Here is a 16,451-nt window from a genome sequence, read left to right as displayed (position 1 = left end):
AAAGCAAAACAAAGGCGGCAACGGTATTAGCATACAAAATTGCAGGACTTTTTCTGATCGCTCTACAAGTCTTGAATTATCAAAGTTAATGGGCAGAAGGGAGTGCTCCCAAAAACTCCTGGTTTCTACAGATGAGTTGTAATAGTTGCTTGAGATGATCAAGCCTGACACAAGCTTTCTGCAGCCTATATGCATCACCTGAGCAAAATCCCTAAGAAAGGGTCAAGAACACCACCTTGGAAAAATGCAGGTATTCACACCAAAGTATGCATCTTCGCCTGCAAGGTATAATTAAGGTGAAGAGACAAGTTGCAATTGCCTCTTGCACTCCTGTTGAACATAAAAATCAGCTCTCAGCAGCACTTGTGGGTGTTGTGTCGCTCAAAAGACCTCTAATCTTGACATCATAAAGCACTTCTTCCACCTTTTTCAAATCATATTTCATTCCTGCACCACAAAAAGGAAAGAGACAAGATAAGCACCATTACATTACACAACATATTCTCACTTACTACTAAACATACCATCAAACCGCTTCCGCAGTAAATCGTTTCGTAGATTCAGCATCCGAAATGCTGCATACAAGTCACTCAGGAACACAGATGCTCTCTTTGCGCAATCATAGTCACCAGTAGTCACTTGATTCACAACGTACCGTGGCTGGATGATTCAACCAAAAATCAATTGATCTCTCTCTCTCTCTCTCTCTCTCTCTCTCTCTCTCTCTCTCTCTCTCTCAAGTGTGGTAGATTGGTTATGCCATTTCCCTCTTGAATAACAAGTCTTGAGTTCACCTCCTCGTCGGCTAGATCTTTAAGGTCTCTTGGGATAGTTTCTTACGACGTTAAAACTCTCTTCTTCTTCTTCTTCTCGCTCTCTCTCTCTCTCAAAAGAAGGGGGGCTTGGTACCCTTTTGTAATACATAATCAAAAAACATGCCTGAAGGCATAACATCAGCCCGTAGGCACACAATATAACAGAACTAATAGTGAAAAAACCCCGAAGATATTCAACAACCACAAACCATAGGGAAGAAACTACCAATCATACAAAGTTACAAAAGATTGGTGATACTATGAAAGATGGGAGCAAGGGAGGAAGGGAAGAAAGTAGCAAAGAGCTGAAGCAAAACCAAGCCCAAAGGAATCACCGCTTCAATCAAACTTTGAAATGCCCCATGTGAAAGATATGCATTACGAAGGAGCAAGGAATCTACATCTAATGCCTCAAAATAGACCCAGAACCAAAGAGGAAAATGATCAGATAAGGTAAAATAACGATCAATCCTCATATCACATGCAAACATATCATATTGTGGAGTGCCCAATACATACCAGCGATCCAATCGTGCTCTATATCCAGAGTGAGCACTATGAGTAAATGTATAACCCCGCTCTGAAGAGTGCGTGCTGGCCCATAGATCTAAGACACCCATATTACAGACCATAGCATCCCAAGAAGAGCATTCAGAGCTCAACATATGCGAATGACCAATTGTATTGTCCGTGTTTGCAGTTGCATTATTAAAATCCCCGCACCAAAAAGCATGTGAACGCCAACGATATTTGACCAACACTTGCCAAAGACTACTTCTTTGTGCCGAGGCAGTATAAGCATAAATACCAGCAAATTCCAGAATATTCCTCATGCTAGTATGCTCAGATGACATCATGGTTTCAAACACATGGCTTCACCATGGACAGGCTGCCCCCTTTCCAGTACTCTCTTCAAGCACCCTTGATGTCTCTTACACGGGTCGAGATTACTAGACTCATTCGTCAGGGCCTGATCCAGCTGGATACCAGAAGGACATGGATAGAGCCGCCACAGAAGTTGGGCACAAAGATGGCTTTCTATAGAGAGCATCTTCTCCACCTCACAAGAGATGGGTTTGTGATTCAACCCAGCTACAAGGACACACATATGTCTCATGGTTTGCGGTGTGCCATTGGTCAGATACACACATCCTCACATCAGCTGGAGATTGAGACTGGTAGATTCAGAGGGATACCAGCAGACGTCAGGATATGCCGCTTATGCCAGCTAGAGCCAGAGACAGAGCTACATTACATATGTCATTGCACAGTGTACTATGAGATACGGGGCCGTTTTCACTGCTTATTGAGAGAGGGTTTCGGTCCTTTCTCTAGGGTCATGAGTTATAAGGATCAGAGATGTCTTGGGCTATATCTACTTGAGATGTCTTGAGTTACACAGATATAGAGACAGTTTACTGGGGAGAGATAGAGAAAGAGTCCCAGAGACAGATTACAGATTTCTTTTCACTAGATATGGGACAGCCAGAGGAGCAGCTATCACTGCAGAGCTCAGCCCACACTCATTCCACCACTACCAGCACTCTCGTCGACCGAGCACTAGAGCTACGGAGATCCAGACGGCCACGATTGAGGAGAGGGGCTACATAGCATCGACGGAGACTACAGCAGAGGATTCGAGCCATACTCTCTCGACATCCAAAGTGCACATGACGATGGATTTTAGTAGTAGTATCTTTGTTTTAGTTCTTTTGTACCCAGACATGGTATTAAATTCATCATTTTGTAACAGATGGTCTCATAAGTCACTTTGGCCTTTTGAAGACGTTAATATAACATTTCATTTCTCTCTCTCTCTCTCTCTCTCTCTCTCTCTCTCTCTCTCTCTCTCTCTCTCTCTCCAATTATTAATAGATAAGCCTCTTTTTTATGAAGTCGTGGAGTTCTAGACTCTGCGCGACCTACTCCAATTTTCATATATAAGAATGCCTAGGGGTTATCCTTTGGGCATCACAGAACCAACACCCCTTGCAAGGGCGTCAGTACCTGCTTTACCCAGTAGCATCAAGCACCAACGTTTTTAACCATCAAGCACCAGCTTTTCAGCCATTCACTAACATCATTTTCAACCTATAGCATCAGATTCAGCCTCAGCATCGAATCCAACCTAGCGGTTTGTAGATCCTCAGCGTCAACATAGATTCAGCTTAGCGTTTTTGCATCAGATCCAGCCTAGCGTTTTTGCATGAAGTATTCAGCATTTAGCCATTGTATCAGCATTTGTGCAAGTAATCTAAAGCAAGTTCTTGCTCTGGTAACAAAGGATGTGAGGTGCAAGGAGGGTTCATCCAACAAGGACTGGTCTGTGCATACTAAATCCATGTAGTTGAAACCATGTCATTTCTGCATACCAACAAGATATCTCTCCTAGTGAGGCAAGCTGTCGAGAAGACTCCAAAGCTAGAGAGAGAGAGAGAGAGAGAGAGAAGAGAGATGACACCGTATGTAGGTCTCAACCACCCTCAAGGCCTCCCTCGGACTGAGATTATGCGCCTCATCAGACAAGATTTGATTCAGCTAGACACCAGGAGGACTTGGATAGAGCCCACACAAGAGCTTGGCACGAAGATGGCTTTCTACAAAGACCATCTTCTCCAGCTAATAGAGGATGGATATGTGATCAGACCTACCTATATGGGCACTCATTTATCCCATGGGATACAATGTGCTATTGGTCAGATGCGCACATCATCGCATCAGCTAGAGATTGAGACTTGCATATTTAGGAGAATACCAGCAGAGGCCAAGATTTGCCAGTTGTCTTTTATAGAGCCAAAGACAAAGTTACATCACATATGTCATTGTTCAGTACACTATGAGATACAAGGTCGCTTTCACAGTCTATTCAGAGAGAGCTTTGGACCACTCGCTAGAGTCATGAGATATCAGGATCAAAGATGCCTCGGGTTGTTTTTGCTAGAGCTACGTAGACACAAGGAGTGTCACTTGAGGAGATTAGACAGTGGGAGACATTCACAAAGGGAGATCACTGACTTCTTTAGAGCACATAGACTCAATGGCCAGATGAACAAGCTTCACAGCAGACTTCAGAGTCCACCTATACCAAAGGTTTGAGCTTGGAAGAGCTAGACGCCCAAATCTACAAGGGCCACCACGACATTGACGGAGGCTCCATCAGAGGATCAGGACTATTCCAGCATGACATGAGTACGACTATTTACAGAGGCGGACATTGCCGATGCTCTTCAGCAACTGATTCAGTACATCCTCAGACAGCGCCCAATGCCTGGCATCCTCAGACACTGATGTTCATTTTAGCTTTTATTTTACTTCATTTTATTCTGTACCTAGACAATGTATTAGATCAATCAAGATTGTATCAATTTGATCTCATAGGTCATTTTGGCCTTTTGAAGACATTTAATATCACATTTCGTTTCATTTGTTTAATTCTCTCACGTGAAATAAAGGAGCCTAGTATTTGTGTGAAGTATTAGATCTGAGTTAAAATCCTTAAACCCTTCCGCTTGACAGCGCCACTGGGTCTCGTCTCCAATTCTTTAGTTCCCTTTCAGTTTCAGTACCTGCTGTTTCAATTCAGTTTAACGTGGAGCTTTCGGTTTTACCGCCTTGTCAGGGACTTGCTGGTTACAATCTTGTCCAGATAATTACCAATTGCTTTACCTTATGACCAACAACCTTAGTAATTGATCAAACCCCCAAAGGGCCACACCCACTCTAATTAGTTACACTCCTATGAACCATCAACCAATGCAAAAAGGAGATTCCACAAGGGTGTCGCTTGGCCCATAGGCGGGTCAAAAAGTCATTAAGAATGGCATGAAGAAGAGATGGAATGGCGCATGTCTCCTATTTGTCGAGAAAGGATTTCCAACAGACAGTATCTATGCTGTTCATAAGACAATACAGGCAACCATGTCAATTCTGCTAAAGGGATTTCCCTTCAAGTGGCAAAGATATAAATTTTCGAGCCTTGTTGAGCAGCCTTTGGAATGTAGCAAGCAATGAGCTGCCCCTTCAGCATTCAAAAGCCAAGAGCTTATCTGAACATTTGTCTCATAACATCAGGCCCAAAGAGAAGATACAGTTTGGCCAGGGGCTGCCTTCCCTCTGACACGTGCTTGCTAATCTGACTGCAAACGTTTCAAGTAGAGAACGAACAAAGAGTGCATATGCGTGACAGTATTCCTCGTTCAAAAGTTACATTTATGAGAACCTTGTGCCTTAAACAATCAAATAGTGCTCCCCCTTATTTGGCTCTCCATTCAAGGACCACATCTATAACAGTTCCATATTTCTATAGATGGTTCACAATGATAGTTTTGATTGCTTGAATCAGAATGCATTGTACTGTGCTTATCTGTCACACAAAAAATTTGGTCCTCTCAAAGAGGAGGCAAGAAATTGACCATCAGAGAAATTCCACATATTAAGTCTTATAGACAGAACAAGGGCTATACAGGACATGAAAATAATGAAAAGAAAACTAACAGATGAGACACTGCATCTAGAATGGAAACTGTCGTACCAATTCATTTGAAAGATTGCACAGGCCTGCAAAAGATAATACCGATCAATATGACCACACAATCATTTTGCAAACGGGTATTGAGAATTAGGACCACCTAATCTTAGGCTTACCTACAAGATAATCTTCAAGGTCGAGTCCGAACTCGCCATCTTTCACTGCAAACATCAGATTCGGAAGGTTGACATAGTAGGGTTACTAAAGGGTGCATGGCAGGATTCACATACTAAAGATCACGTAGTATTAGAAAGAACAGTTGTAAGAAGATCACAAACCAAAATCCCCGCAACAGTACAAGGCATGCAAAATATTTTGTTTGACAATACAATTTTAAAAAATAAACTTTTTTATGTGAATGCTAAGTGGCATGGCCTTAAAACGATGTAAAAGATAGGTTGAGTGGCTTAAATATAGTTCCAGGTGAGTTACAATCTACAACTAGTAGAAGACAGTGGCATGGTCTCAAAACTTAAATCATTCACTACCTCCATGTTTTCTTTCGAAGATGCATATCAAAGTTAACAGGCTAGAAGCTCACATCCAAGAAGTGCTGCAGCATCACCATGTGAAAGCAGCCCACCAGTCTCTAGCCAATGAATGAAAGCAAGTAAAAAGACCACTGTGTAGGTCTGATTCCGCCAGTGATCATGATATCTGCACAATAAACACATACATAGTTAAGTACGAAACATTTTAGTCTTTTCTAAATAGCAAACCTAACTTGCCCACCTATAATATTGAGCTGGAACAGATTTAAGAACCTCCGCAAGTTGGCCATAGATAGAGCGCAGACCCTCTGTATGGGCCTTGATCTTACTCAAAATCTCTGCATGAAAGGAAAAATTTGTAATTTAAACTACATATTGTCCTTCACTGACTGATCAATTTACCCCTATGAAAAATGGCCATTGATGCATACATGGACAAAAAGTAAATAAATATGTATTCCTTCATAGGGTCAGAAAAGTCTGCAACTTAAGAAAGAAAAAAGGGGCTAAAACACTTACATAAAACACAAAATAAGACTCTAAAACAAAAGGATAATGAAGCAGCACTCCTTTGATATCTATATTGTTTATCTTCAACTAAATAAATGAACAAAACAAACTAACAGCTACTAAAGAATGGCTTAGACACAAGAATTGAGTGAAACAAGTGAGAGAAGCTTACTTGAATGAAACTTTGTACAAGAACTCATGTTCAAAATTATTCACACTGTGAGAAGACCGTCAACTTGGATGTGAAAGTTCACGCAGATTCCTTCATCTCTTGGTTTCTCCCCTTTTAATTTGAAAGGAACTTATAATATTGCTAAAGCTTCAAATGTGTCATAAATTCTTTGTTGTATTCAACTTGCTTTCTTTTGAAAACTTGTGAGATGAATGCTAAATGCACCCAGAAATTCAGGCCAAACCATAAGATGTTCTGTCATTGGAACAATGTGAGGCATGGTTTCGCAAGATATATGTGCTAAATATACTAAGGAACCATGTAAATTTTTATCAATGCCCACTACCAACCCAAAATCCCATCATATTATTGAGAGATCTTTGCCCACTACCTATGATGGGAAATTTAAGGTAAGGGTTTTTGCGTCCAAGTGAAAGACGCTATTGGCTGCATCAGTCTGAACGAACGGTCACAGATTCTCTTTTTAGAGAGGTGTCCCATGCTAAAATCTAAGTTTATCTTATTGTTTTCTTTCACAAACATTTTGTTTCCTCGCATATCCTCTCTATAAAGCCTGCAACAAAGATTATTTTCTCTCTCTAGAATTTGAAAAGTGTTTTTGTTATGTGCAACAGATGTGATTGATGGTGGATGTGTGCTGAGTGCATACTCAAGGTTCCTTTTACTTCATGAGACGGTTCCTTTTACTTCATGAGAGATGTGCAATAGACTAGAGAGAGAAGAGAATGATATTCTGAGTGATGGTTCTGTGAGTGATAGAGAGAGAAGAAGACTAACACCAGATGGGGTCCCAAACCCCCCTCCAAGGGCCTCCCTCTCTATCGCTAGAGAGGTATTTCCTTTAAATTGCACAAATGTTGATACAATGGGATCTAGATGTTGAGATGTTGATGGGATCTTGTGGTAGATGCTTCAATCTGCAAGGTTAAGGGCTGAAAACTGAAAAGCTGATCTCGCTTGGATCTGCAAACCGACGATGAGGCTATGGCTGAAATCCGCAATCAATGTGACAGATGACTGAAAACTGAAAACGTTGGGCTGATCTGCTATTGCGGGGAAAATCAGCGAGCGTTAGCAATGCTGGCGTAAAAACGCTGAAGGGCTGAACTGAAGATGCAAAAACCCAAGGAATGGTCGTACTGCTGGTGCTTGTACTGTAGGTACTGCTTCTATGTCCCGAGAGGAAACCCCTACGGTCTCCTATATAGCTTATAAAGTTTGGGTCAAGCAGTGTTGGATTGAGCCCCCACGACTTCGTTAAATGATGCTAGTATGTCACTTATCAATAAGTTGATGAACTTCTAATAAGAGGTGCTTCGTATGCAGTTATTACCTAGGCTTGGGACTCTAGTGTCTACACCTAGCAAACATTGGTTGTGCTCATGTATAATCAAGGGTATGCCGCTATTCTAAAGTGCCTAGACTTGCATGTCCTGTGTACAAGCTCACAAGGGTACTAGGACACCTCCTAGGCTATCCTAAACCCTACAAATAGGTGTCCACATCCACATAGGGTTAGATGTGCATGTAACATCCCCCCCTTTTTATGGTGAGGTACTGGTACTAAGTTGCATGGCTTCCTTGTAGTCTGCCAACAACTCTAGGTAATCCAACGTGCTTATTTCTTTGAGGCATGGTGAAAACAATGCAACAAAATCTGCTCCGGCTCCATGACTACAACTTCGTCTATGATCTGAGATTCGTCCTCGTCAGAAATCTTCTATGGGGGATCTCCCTCAAACAACTTTAACCAAGAAAATGAAAAATGTTGTGCATTGACCATGAGTTAGGCAATCTCATTTCATAGACACATCATTTATCTTTTCAATGACTGGAAATAGACCGTACATTCTAAAAGACAACTTTGAACACTTCTTTCCTAATTGCTTAAGACGGTGCTTCATGATTCTAAGATACACTCAATCCCCTTCCTTGATAGTAACATCCTGACAATGCTTGTTAGCCTGACATGAGTAAGATTCATGAGCCTTGCTTAGCCGATTACAATCTCAATAATCTCGTCCAAGGACCAGCTCTCAACATTGGCATCACGCAACTGACTGACCGATCTAGTCAACAACGACTGGAATGGGCGGCCAAATGTTGCCTCATCGAAATTCTACCAATGGCATTGCAATAGGAGTCATTCAAAATTGCTTGTACTAATGGGAGATAATGCTCCCAATGAGACTGTTGATCAAGCACATATGACTTTAAGACATCGAAGGCTAGCTGATTGTAAATCTCAGTTTGACCATCGAATTGTGGATGAAATGCAAATAATAACAAAATTTTCAAAGAGTGCTTGCCAAAAATATGATGTAAACTGGAGCAGGAAGAGTATACGTGAAGCACGCTCGCTGCTGCTGTGAAATCCTCGCTGGGCCATCGCACCCCCCCCCCCCCCCCCCCCCCCCCACAGCGCTGCCTTGCCCTCCCGTTGGCTGCCTCCCGCCTGCCCTCAGCCCCCGCTGCCCCCCCTCGCGCTGCCCCTGTCCCAGCCCGTCCGCCCGCCCTCAGCCCCAGCAACCGCCGCCCACTGCCCTATCCCCTGTGCTTGTTTCGCTGCCTGCCCGCTTGCCCCAGTCCGCTATATCCCCCCCCCGCCTCGGCCCGTTCGCCCGCCCATTTGGTTCCTTCTCCTCGGCAACTCCCTGCAGTTCGGCACTTTCGGCATTTGTTTCAACTCCTTGGAGCAGTGTTTGGCGCGCCCAATTGCAGCACCCTCTCATGTCACCAGCGTGTGACTACTATCTATCCTTTTTGTTGATTTCTTTCTTATTATCTATTTACTTTCACTTTTTGGAAACACCCCTCGGGAAATCTAACTGCCCTGCATTGCATAGCTAGTGTGGAACTGTCCAGAGGGAGTCCAGGCCTGAGGGCAAGAGAGCACTAAGGTTGGACAAGGACTATGGTTAGCCAAGTGGGGTCATTGACTAGCCAAAGTGGAATCCTTTGCTACAGAGGCTACATTTCAGTTTTGGATGTGGCCACAGTGTACAAAGAGGGTCGGATGACCTAGAAAGATATAATGGCAGCATCTCCTAAAATTTAGGGAACTGCTATTTTGGGACCTGAAAATGTCTTCGCGTCATTACGTGCAGTTTGACATGGGGATCATTTTGTTACTCTGTGGCCAAGTCAACAGAGGCTGCAGGTGAGATATTTTTAGACCCGAGGGTCTAAAGCGGGAAAATGCACAAATGAGTGACACTTGGCACTCTGAGGCCAGTTTACTACTTATAGAGAAGGCAAAAACGTGATTTATAGCTGGGAGGCTCATTTTGCAAGTGTCTGTCACAGGTTAAGAGCTATGGAGTGCTTGCTTTCCCTCTTATGCACAGTGCGGTGCCAGGAGTGATGCCCTGCACGCTACGCACTGCCCTCTCTCTCCCCTTTGGCAGTATGTTATGCCCCTCTAGTGGGCTTTTCATTTGACCAATGTACAGTTGTGTGGGTTCATGCGCGATTGCCGAGGCAAGAGCCTCTTGCACAGGTACTGGATTAGCTAGCGGCTAATCCCCCCGCAGGTACAGGTGAATTCGGAGAGGTTTCACGCCAGAAATCTCGTCCGATTCAAAGGGCAAGTAGCCCTACAGGTGCGGGAGCTCGAGGACTTGCTAGGGATGCGACCGGCACGCGAAACGGAGCCCGAAACAGTGAATTACAGCCTGCTGTGTATTTTTGCAGGTTTAGGGTTTTGGCCCTAAACGGACCCTAATACCCCCAGGAGGTTCGGGGACGCAAGGGGACCGCTGTACAGGCAATCTGGAGCATTTTCAGGGCTGAAAACAGAGAATTCAGCGTGCTGCAGATTCTCGCCAGGTTTTGCAAAGTGCCCGTATGCGTCGGGAAAGTCAGTCAATGCGTGGGAATACTGACCGTGAAGGGTTCTAGTACAGTTATGCTGCCGAAATCGGGCTGGAACAGTGGAAATTCAGCCGAGTTTGTGCGGGGCAGCTTGTAGGAACCACAGCGTTTATTCCCTCTTTTGAACAATAAAGAAATACCGAAAGGGGCGCCTAAGTTAGGGGCCAATCTGGTGTCTGTCCACTCATACAGGTGCAATCTAGCAGCCTGTATCCCTCTCCCCTTTGTTGTGTCTTGAAAGTACAGGTAAAATAGACGACTAATAATGGGTGAAAGCTAAATCAAGGTTTAAAGTAAAGTCTACCGCCCTTTTTGGATTGAACAGGCCGGTTTCATGGTTCCATCGACGGGATTAAATCACTTTTTCCCATAGAAGTGAGCCTTGGTCAGTTTTGGGCTTGAAGACACAGGGGATCATAGACCAGACACAGGGAATTGTAATTATGGCTGACAGACCAGATGATGTGACTGAAGAGGTTTCCTCTTCACAGGGTCAACAGACACATGAAGTGGGTGAGTCCTCAAGACCACCACAGACTGATGATGATATATTCAGGACCCAGTTGGTTACTGCTGTGGCTATGTTCACACAAGTAATGCAGAATCCGAGGTTTTTAGCCTTTCTGCAACCTCCTGTTCCGTCTCAGCAAGTTGGGTCACTGGATCATATTCAAAAGCCTGTTAAGGCTCGAGCACAGGTGATTCATACCGCACAGTCAATGGAAACACCTGTACACTTGACGGAGAACATGCAGTCTCCACAACCTATCCCTAAGGTGCAAGAACAGGTGGCTGAGATGCCAGTTTTTCAAGCTGTACCAGTTCAGCCCGCCACCTTTCAACAGCCTATAGCTGGTTCTAATGGGCAGGGAAGCAACCTACAGGCTATGCAACAGGTCTTCCCACCACCTTCAGTACACCCTGGCTATTTTGGAGGTGGATCGGTATTTCAGAGCATGGCTGGTCATGCACCTGGAAATCAGTTTTATACGCCAGGAACAGTGTTTGCGGGTGCTCAAACGATGATGCCTAACCCCATGTACAGTGTCATGGGTATGCAACCAGGGTTTCAAAGCACTCAGGGACAATTTGGGATGCCACAAGCAAATTTTGGTATGGCTGGAATTACAAATCAGCAGCCAAATATGGCATTTCCAGGTCATGTTAATAGCGGCCAAGGAACACAGATGAACCCTAATAGTGTTCCCATGTTTCAGTCACTTCCATATGACAATTTAACGCCGCTGGAGAGGCCAACTCCGTACAAAGAAGGTGGCAAAGGAGTGTCATTCACGACCTTTACAGGGTTTGATGACAGGAAGAAGGCTCTTTCATTCCTCCAGCAGTTTGACAAGGCCTATGCAGGGGGAAACTTTACAGAGGCTTCAAAGGTCCGCAAGGCAGCCACTTTCTTGACAGGGAATGCGGGACAATGGTGGACAACTTTATTGCTTCAAGGGCAAGCTCCGTCCACATGGATTTACTTCAAGCAGATTTTTGCAGCAGCATGGTTATCTGATGATTTCGAAGCAGATGTCATGACAGAATGGCACCAGCTTAATGCTGCCACTTGCAGAAATCTGGATGATTACAATCGGAAGTTTTGGAAAGCTCTACTTCCAGTAACTTCCTATAGGTTTGTGCCATTGACAGAACAGATTGAAAAATACTGTTGTGGCCTACCCAAAGGATTGAGAAAATACTGCACGAAGACAAAAGTCACTACTTTGACGCAGCTCATCGAGGTAGCAAACACTGGCAATGGTTTGCTCAAGGGAGAAGATTGTGAATTTAACACTGGCGTCAAGGCAGGATCAGGCAAGAAAAATTCAGCCAAGAAGCACGTTCCCAATGAGGCTCCTAAAGGGACTCAGGAGTCAGCCAACGCAGGGAAAGACAAAGCTACGGCTGAATCAGAAAAAGGACCAGCAAAGAAATGGAAAAGACGTTTTCCTCGCAAGTCAGAAGAGCAAAAGAAGGTCCTGAGGACAGAGAACAAATGCTTTATATGTGAGCAGCCTGGCCACATTGCTTACAACTGTCCTACAAAGAAAAGGCCAGCTGATTCTGAAGACAAGGAAGACAAGAAAGGAAAGAAGCCCATGGCTGGTCTAGTGCCAGATATGGTGGGCGACAAGCCAAATTCAGATGCAAGTGAGCTTTGCAGAGCATGGGGAAAGGTTAGGGATCAAACAGTGCTTATCTTCTTTGATCCAGGTGCCAAAGCCAACTTTATTTCCCCAGAATTGGCTTCAAAGTTGGGAATCAGACCTGAAGAGATGGGGTATACAGCAGAGGCAGGTTTGGCATGTCCTGGCCATACAGAGGCTGTGACACCCATCATTGGAAAGTTGCGTCTACATATCCAGTCCTATGTAGATGCTGAAGAATTTTACATCATGCCACTGGACGGATGTGATGTGTTGTTAGGTATTCCTTGGTTGTTTCGTGTACAGGGAATCATGGATGCCTACAACAAAAAGATCACTGTACAGAGCAGGGGAAAGACTCATATTCTGGATGTAAAGCTTAAAGGGGAGTCTATTCCTACTGTATCAGCTTCTGCTATTACTTCTGTAATGAAAAAGCATCTTTCTGCGTACTTGGTTTTTGCACGTGAAGTGTCAGATTGTGATGAATCAAATTTATCTGTGCTAGATAAAGAAAGGTCAATGTTTTTACAACAGTATAGTGACTGTTTTTCCGATTCATTACCGTCTCAATTACCGCCAGAGAGACCCGAGGACCATGCGATAGATTTGGTGCCAGGCTGTAGCCCACCAAATAAGCCTCCGTACAGGGTTAGTGCGGCTCAGCAGAAAGAGATAATGGGCCAAGTACAGGAGCTGTTAGAAAAAGGGCTGATTCAGCCCAGTTCATCTCCATTCTGTTCTCCAGTATTGTTGGTGCAGAAAAAAGATGGCTCATGGCGTATGTGCATCGACTACCGTGCACTGAACAAGAATACCATCAAGAATAGGTTCCCTATACCTAGAATTGATGATATTATGGACAAATTAGAAGGAGCAGCTATGTTTAGCAGGATAGATCTAAAGAGTGGGTATCATCAGATCCGCATTAGATCAGAGGATGTGCACAAGACTGCTTTTAGAACAACGTTTGGCCTTTACGAATTTTTAGTGATGCCCTTTGGTCTCACAAATGCTCCTGCTACGTTTAATAGGATGATGGACAGAATTTTCCGTCCACACCAGCAGTTTGTTGGTACGTTCTTTGATGACATGATAGTCTACTCAAAGAATGAAGAGGAGCATAGGCATCACTTGGCCATTGTGTTCAAAGAGCTACGCAGTCATAGGTTGCTCATCAATGCAAAGAAAAGTGAGTTTTTTCTGGAAGAGATTCACTTTCTGGGACACATTGTCTCAAAGGACGGTGTCAGAATGGATCCTGCAAAAGTCGAAGCGATCAAGTCATGGCCAAATTTGAAGACGGTGCATGATGTCCGAAGCTTTTTGGGACTATGCTCCTATTACAGAAGGTTTATCCGAAATTTCGCTGAGATTGCTTCACCTTTACATGCTCTTCAAAAGAAGGCAGTCACCTTTAGATGGACACAGAAAGAGATTTCAGCTTTTAATCTCTTAAAGGAAAAGATGACTTCAGATCCAGTCATTGTGTTGCCAGATCTTAGGAAGTCATTTGTTGTCCAGTGTGATGCCTGCGGTAGTAGCATTGGTGCTGTGCTAATGCAAGATGGCAGGGTAGTAGCCTATGAGAGCAGAATTTTGCAAGGGCCAGAGATGACCATGCAGGTCTATGAGAAAGAGTTACTGGCTGTGATTCATGCGCTCTTAAGTTGGAAACACTACCTGCTAGGTGCAGACTTTGTTGTCCAAACGGACCATCAGACCTTGCGATACTTCTTGACACAGACAAAGTTATCTGAGAAGCATATGCGATGGGCAAATATCTTGTCCATGTTCCATTTTCAGATTGTGCATGTGGAAGGCAAGAAGAACGTTGTGGCTGATGCCTTGTCAAGAAAGCCACAAATTTCAGCTGTGTCGATTCCTTATCATCATGAACTTGATGATATGAGAGAACAGTATGCAAATGATGAAGATTTTGCAAGGGTCTTCGAGCAACTAATGGATGGACAACATCATGAACACTATCTTCTTAAAGATGGGTTCATGATGATGCATGGCAGATTGTGTGTCACAAAGCCATTGCGACGCAAAGTTATGGAAGAGAGTCATGTCCCACCGTATGCAGGGCATCGTGGTATCGATGCTACAGTTAAAGCGGTAGAGACATTCTTCTATTGGCCTACATTGAGAAGGGATGTGGATGCCTTTGTGCGAGAATGCCTAATATGCCAAAAGGTCAAGTTTGACAGGCAAAAGGCACCAGGGTTATTGCAACCACTACCTATTCCAGATAAACCATGGGAAAGTATTGCTATGGATTTTATCTTTGATCTTCCAAGAACGCAGACAGGAAATGATGGTATTTGGACCATTATTTGCAGATTCAGCAAACAGGCTCATTTTATTCCTGTCAGGAAGAAGATAAAGCCAGATCAGATGGCACGCTTGTTTATGAGCAATATTTTCAAGTATCATGGCATGCCACAGTCGATTATTAGCGACCGTGATCCACGCATGACTAGTTTGTTCTGGAAAGGCTTGTTTGAGAATATGGGCACCACGCTCAAATTCTCTTCGTCATTTCATCCTCAAACAGATGGGCAGTCAGAAGAGGCAAATTCTACTGTCCTAGATCTGCTGAAGTGCTATGTGTCAGAGCATAAAGGAAGGTGGGAGCAGTATTTGCCATTGGTGGAGTATGCATACAATAATACAGTGCATTCATCAACTGGCAAGGCACCCTTTGAGATAGTTGAAGGTGGCAAGAAAGTTCCTCCCATACTGCATACAAAGGACAAGATATTTGAAGCAGATAAGTATGTTCAAGACATGGATGAAATGTACAAGAAGGTCAAAGTGGCCTTAGAAAGGACTCAGGCAAAGCAAAAGAAAGCAGCTGATCGTCACCGTCGTGAAGTGGTATATTCACTTGGTGATTGGGTGCTTTTACGCTTTGAAAAGGCAAGGTTAAAGAAGATGAAGGGCAAGGAAAGACTGTTTCCAAAGCTCAGCATGCGTTACTATGGGCCTTTTCAAGTGTGCGACATAATCAGTGATGTTGCATATAGGCTGAAATTGCCTGACAGTTGGAAGATTCACAATGCGTTTCATGTGAGTCTTCTCAGACCCTATGTGGGTGATGTGCCAGAAGCTATTCCAGCTGAAGATCAGCCGGAAGTCGAGGAACTTGACGAGATCTTGGTCCCTGAACAGATTTTGGCACACAAAGAAAGGAAAGTGAAAGGCAAGGTTGCTAGGCGTTACTTGGTAAAGTTCAGAAACTATCCACCAATGGATGCTAAGTGGATGGAAGAAGGTGAACTTGCAGAGTCACCAACTGTGTTATCACTTTACCTGGAAGCCTTCGATTTGCAACCTACCTTGACCCCTTGAGTTTCAAAGCTACATGGATTGTCAGTGTGACAATGGCTTTTGAAACAAATGATGTACATGGTATTTAAAGTGAGCTCAAATCAAATACCTGTTACATGAATGTTAGAGCTGTACAGATTGTCAGTTTGGCAATTGCTCTTATGGAATGTCCAAAAGTTTGGTTAGTGCTATAGAAGTGAGTATTTCTTGTCAGTCTGTCAAGGATACAGTGATTGCTTCTATTAAAGAGTACATGTGTAACTGCATTCTTAAACTGTCGGTTTGGGTATGCTCGAAAGTGTTACGGGATCCAACGTGTACTATAAGACAGTGGCAAAATGTGCAGCTACCATTTTGTCATTGGAAAGTTAGTGACTCAAAGCAATGGCAGAGTGTGAAGCTACCACTATGTCATTGGGACAGGGTTCACACGCAGGCAATACATGAGTCGACGAGGTGTTGAATACACCAGGGTTGACAATGAGCATGTATGTGTCGTATATGTGTCGACAGGTGTTGAATACATCAGTGTTGACAGTAAGCATGTACGACATA

At 43.7% G+C, this 16,451-nt stretch overlaps 1 protein-coding gene across 1 annotated transcript in view; it reads right to left on the bottom strand.

Moving 5' to 3' along the window:
• Positions 1-200: 200 nt before the first annotated feature.
• LOC147432606 (uncharacterized) overlaps positions 201-16,451 on the bottom strand; it is a 42,327-nt gene continuing 26,076 nt past the window's right edge. The window contains exons 2-7 of the mRNA XM_086492480.1: positions 6,076-6,172; positions 5,885-6,000; positions 5,460-5,504; positions 5,347-5,372; positions 525-660; positions 201-447 (exon numbers count right to left, since the gene is read on the bottom strand). Coding sequence (XP_086348606.1) covers positions 347-447; positions 525-660; positions 5,347-5,372; positions 5,460-5,504; positions 5,885-6,000; positions 6,076-6,172 — 521 coding nt within the window. The 3' untranslated portion in view covers positions 201-346. The remainder of the gene's footprint in view (positions 448-524; positions 661-5,346; positions 5,373-5,459; positions 5,505-5,884; positions 6,001-6,075; positions 6,173-16,451) is intronic.

This window comes from Adiantum capillus-veneris, chromosome 20 (assembly GCF_014529385.1).
Source record: "Adiantum capillus-veneris isolate H3 chromosome 20, ASM1452938v2, whole genome shotgun sequence".
Lineage (NCBI taxonomy): Eukaryota > Viridiplantae > Streptophyta > Polypodiopsida > Polypodiales > Pteridaceae > Adiantum > Adiantum capillus-veneris.
This window is presented reverse-complemented; position numbering and strand designations above follow the sequence as displayed.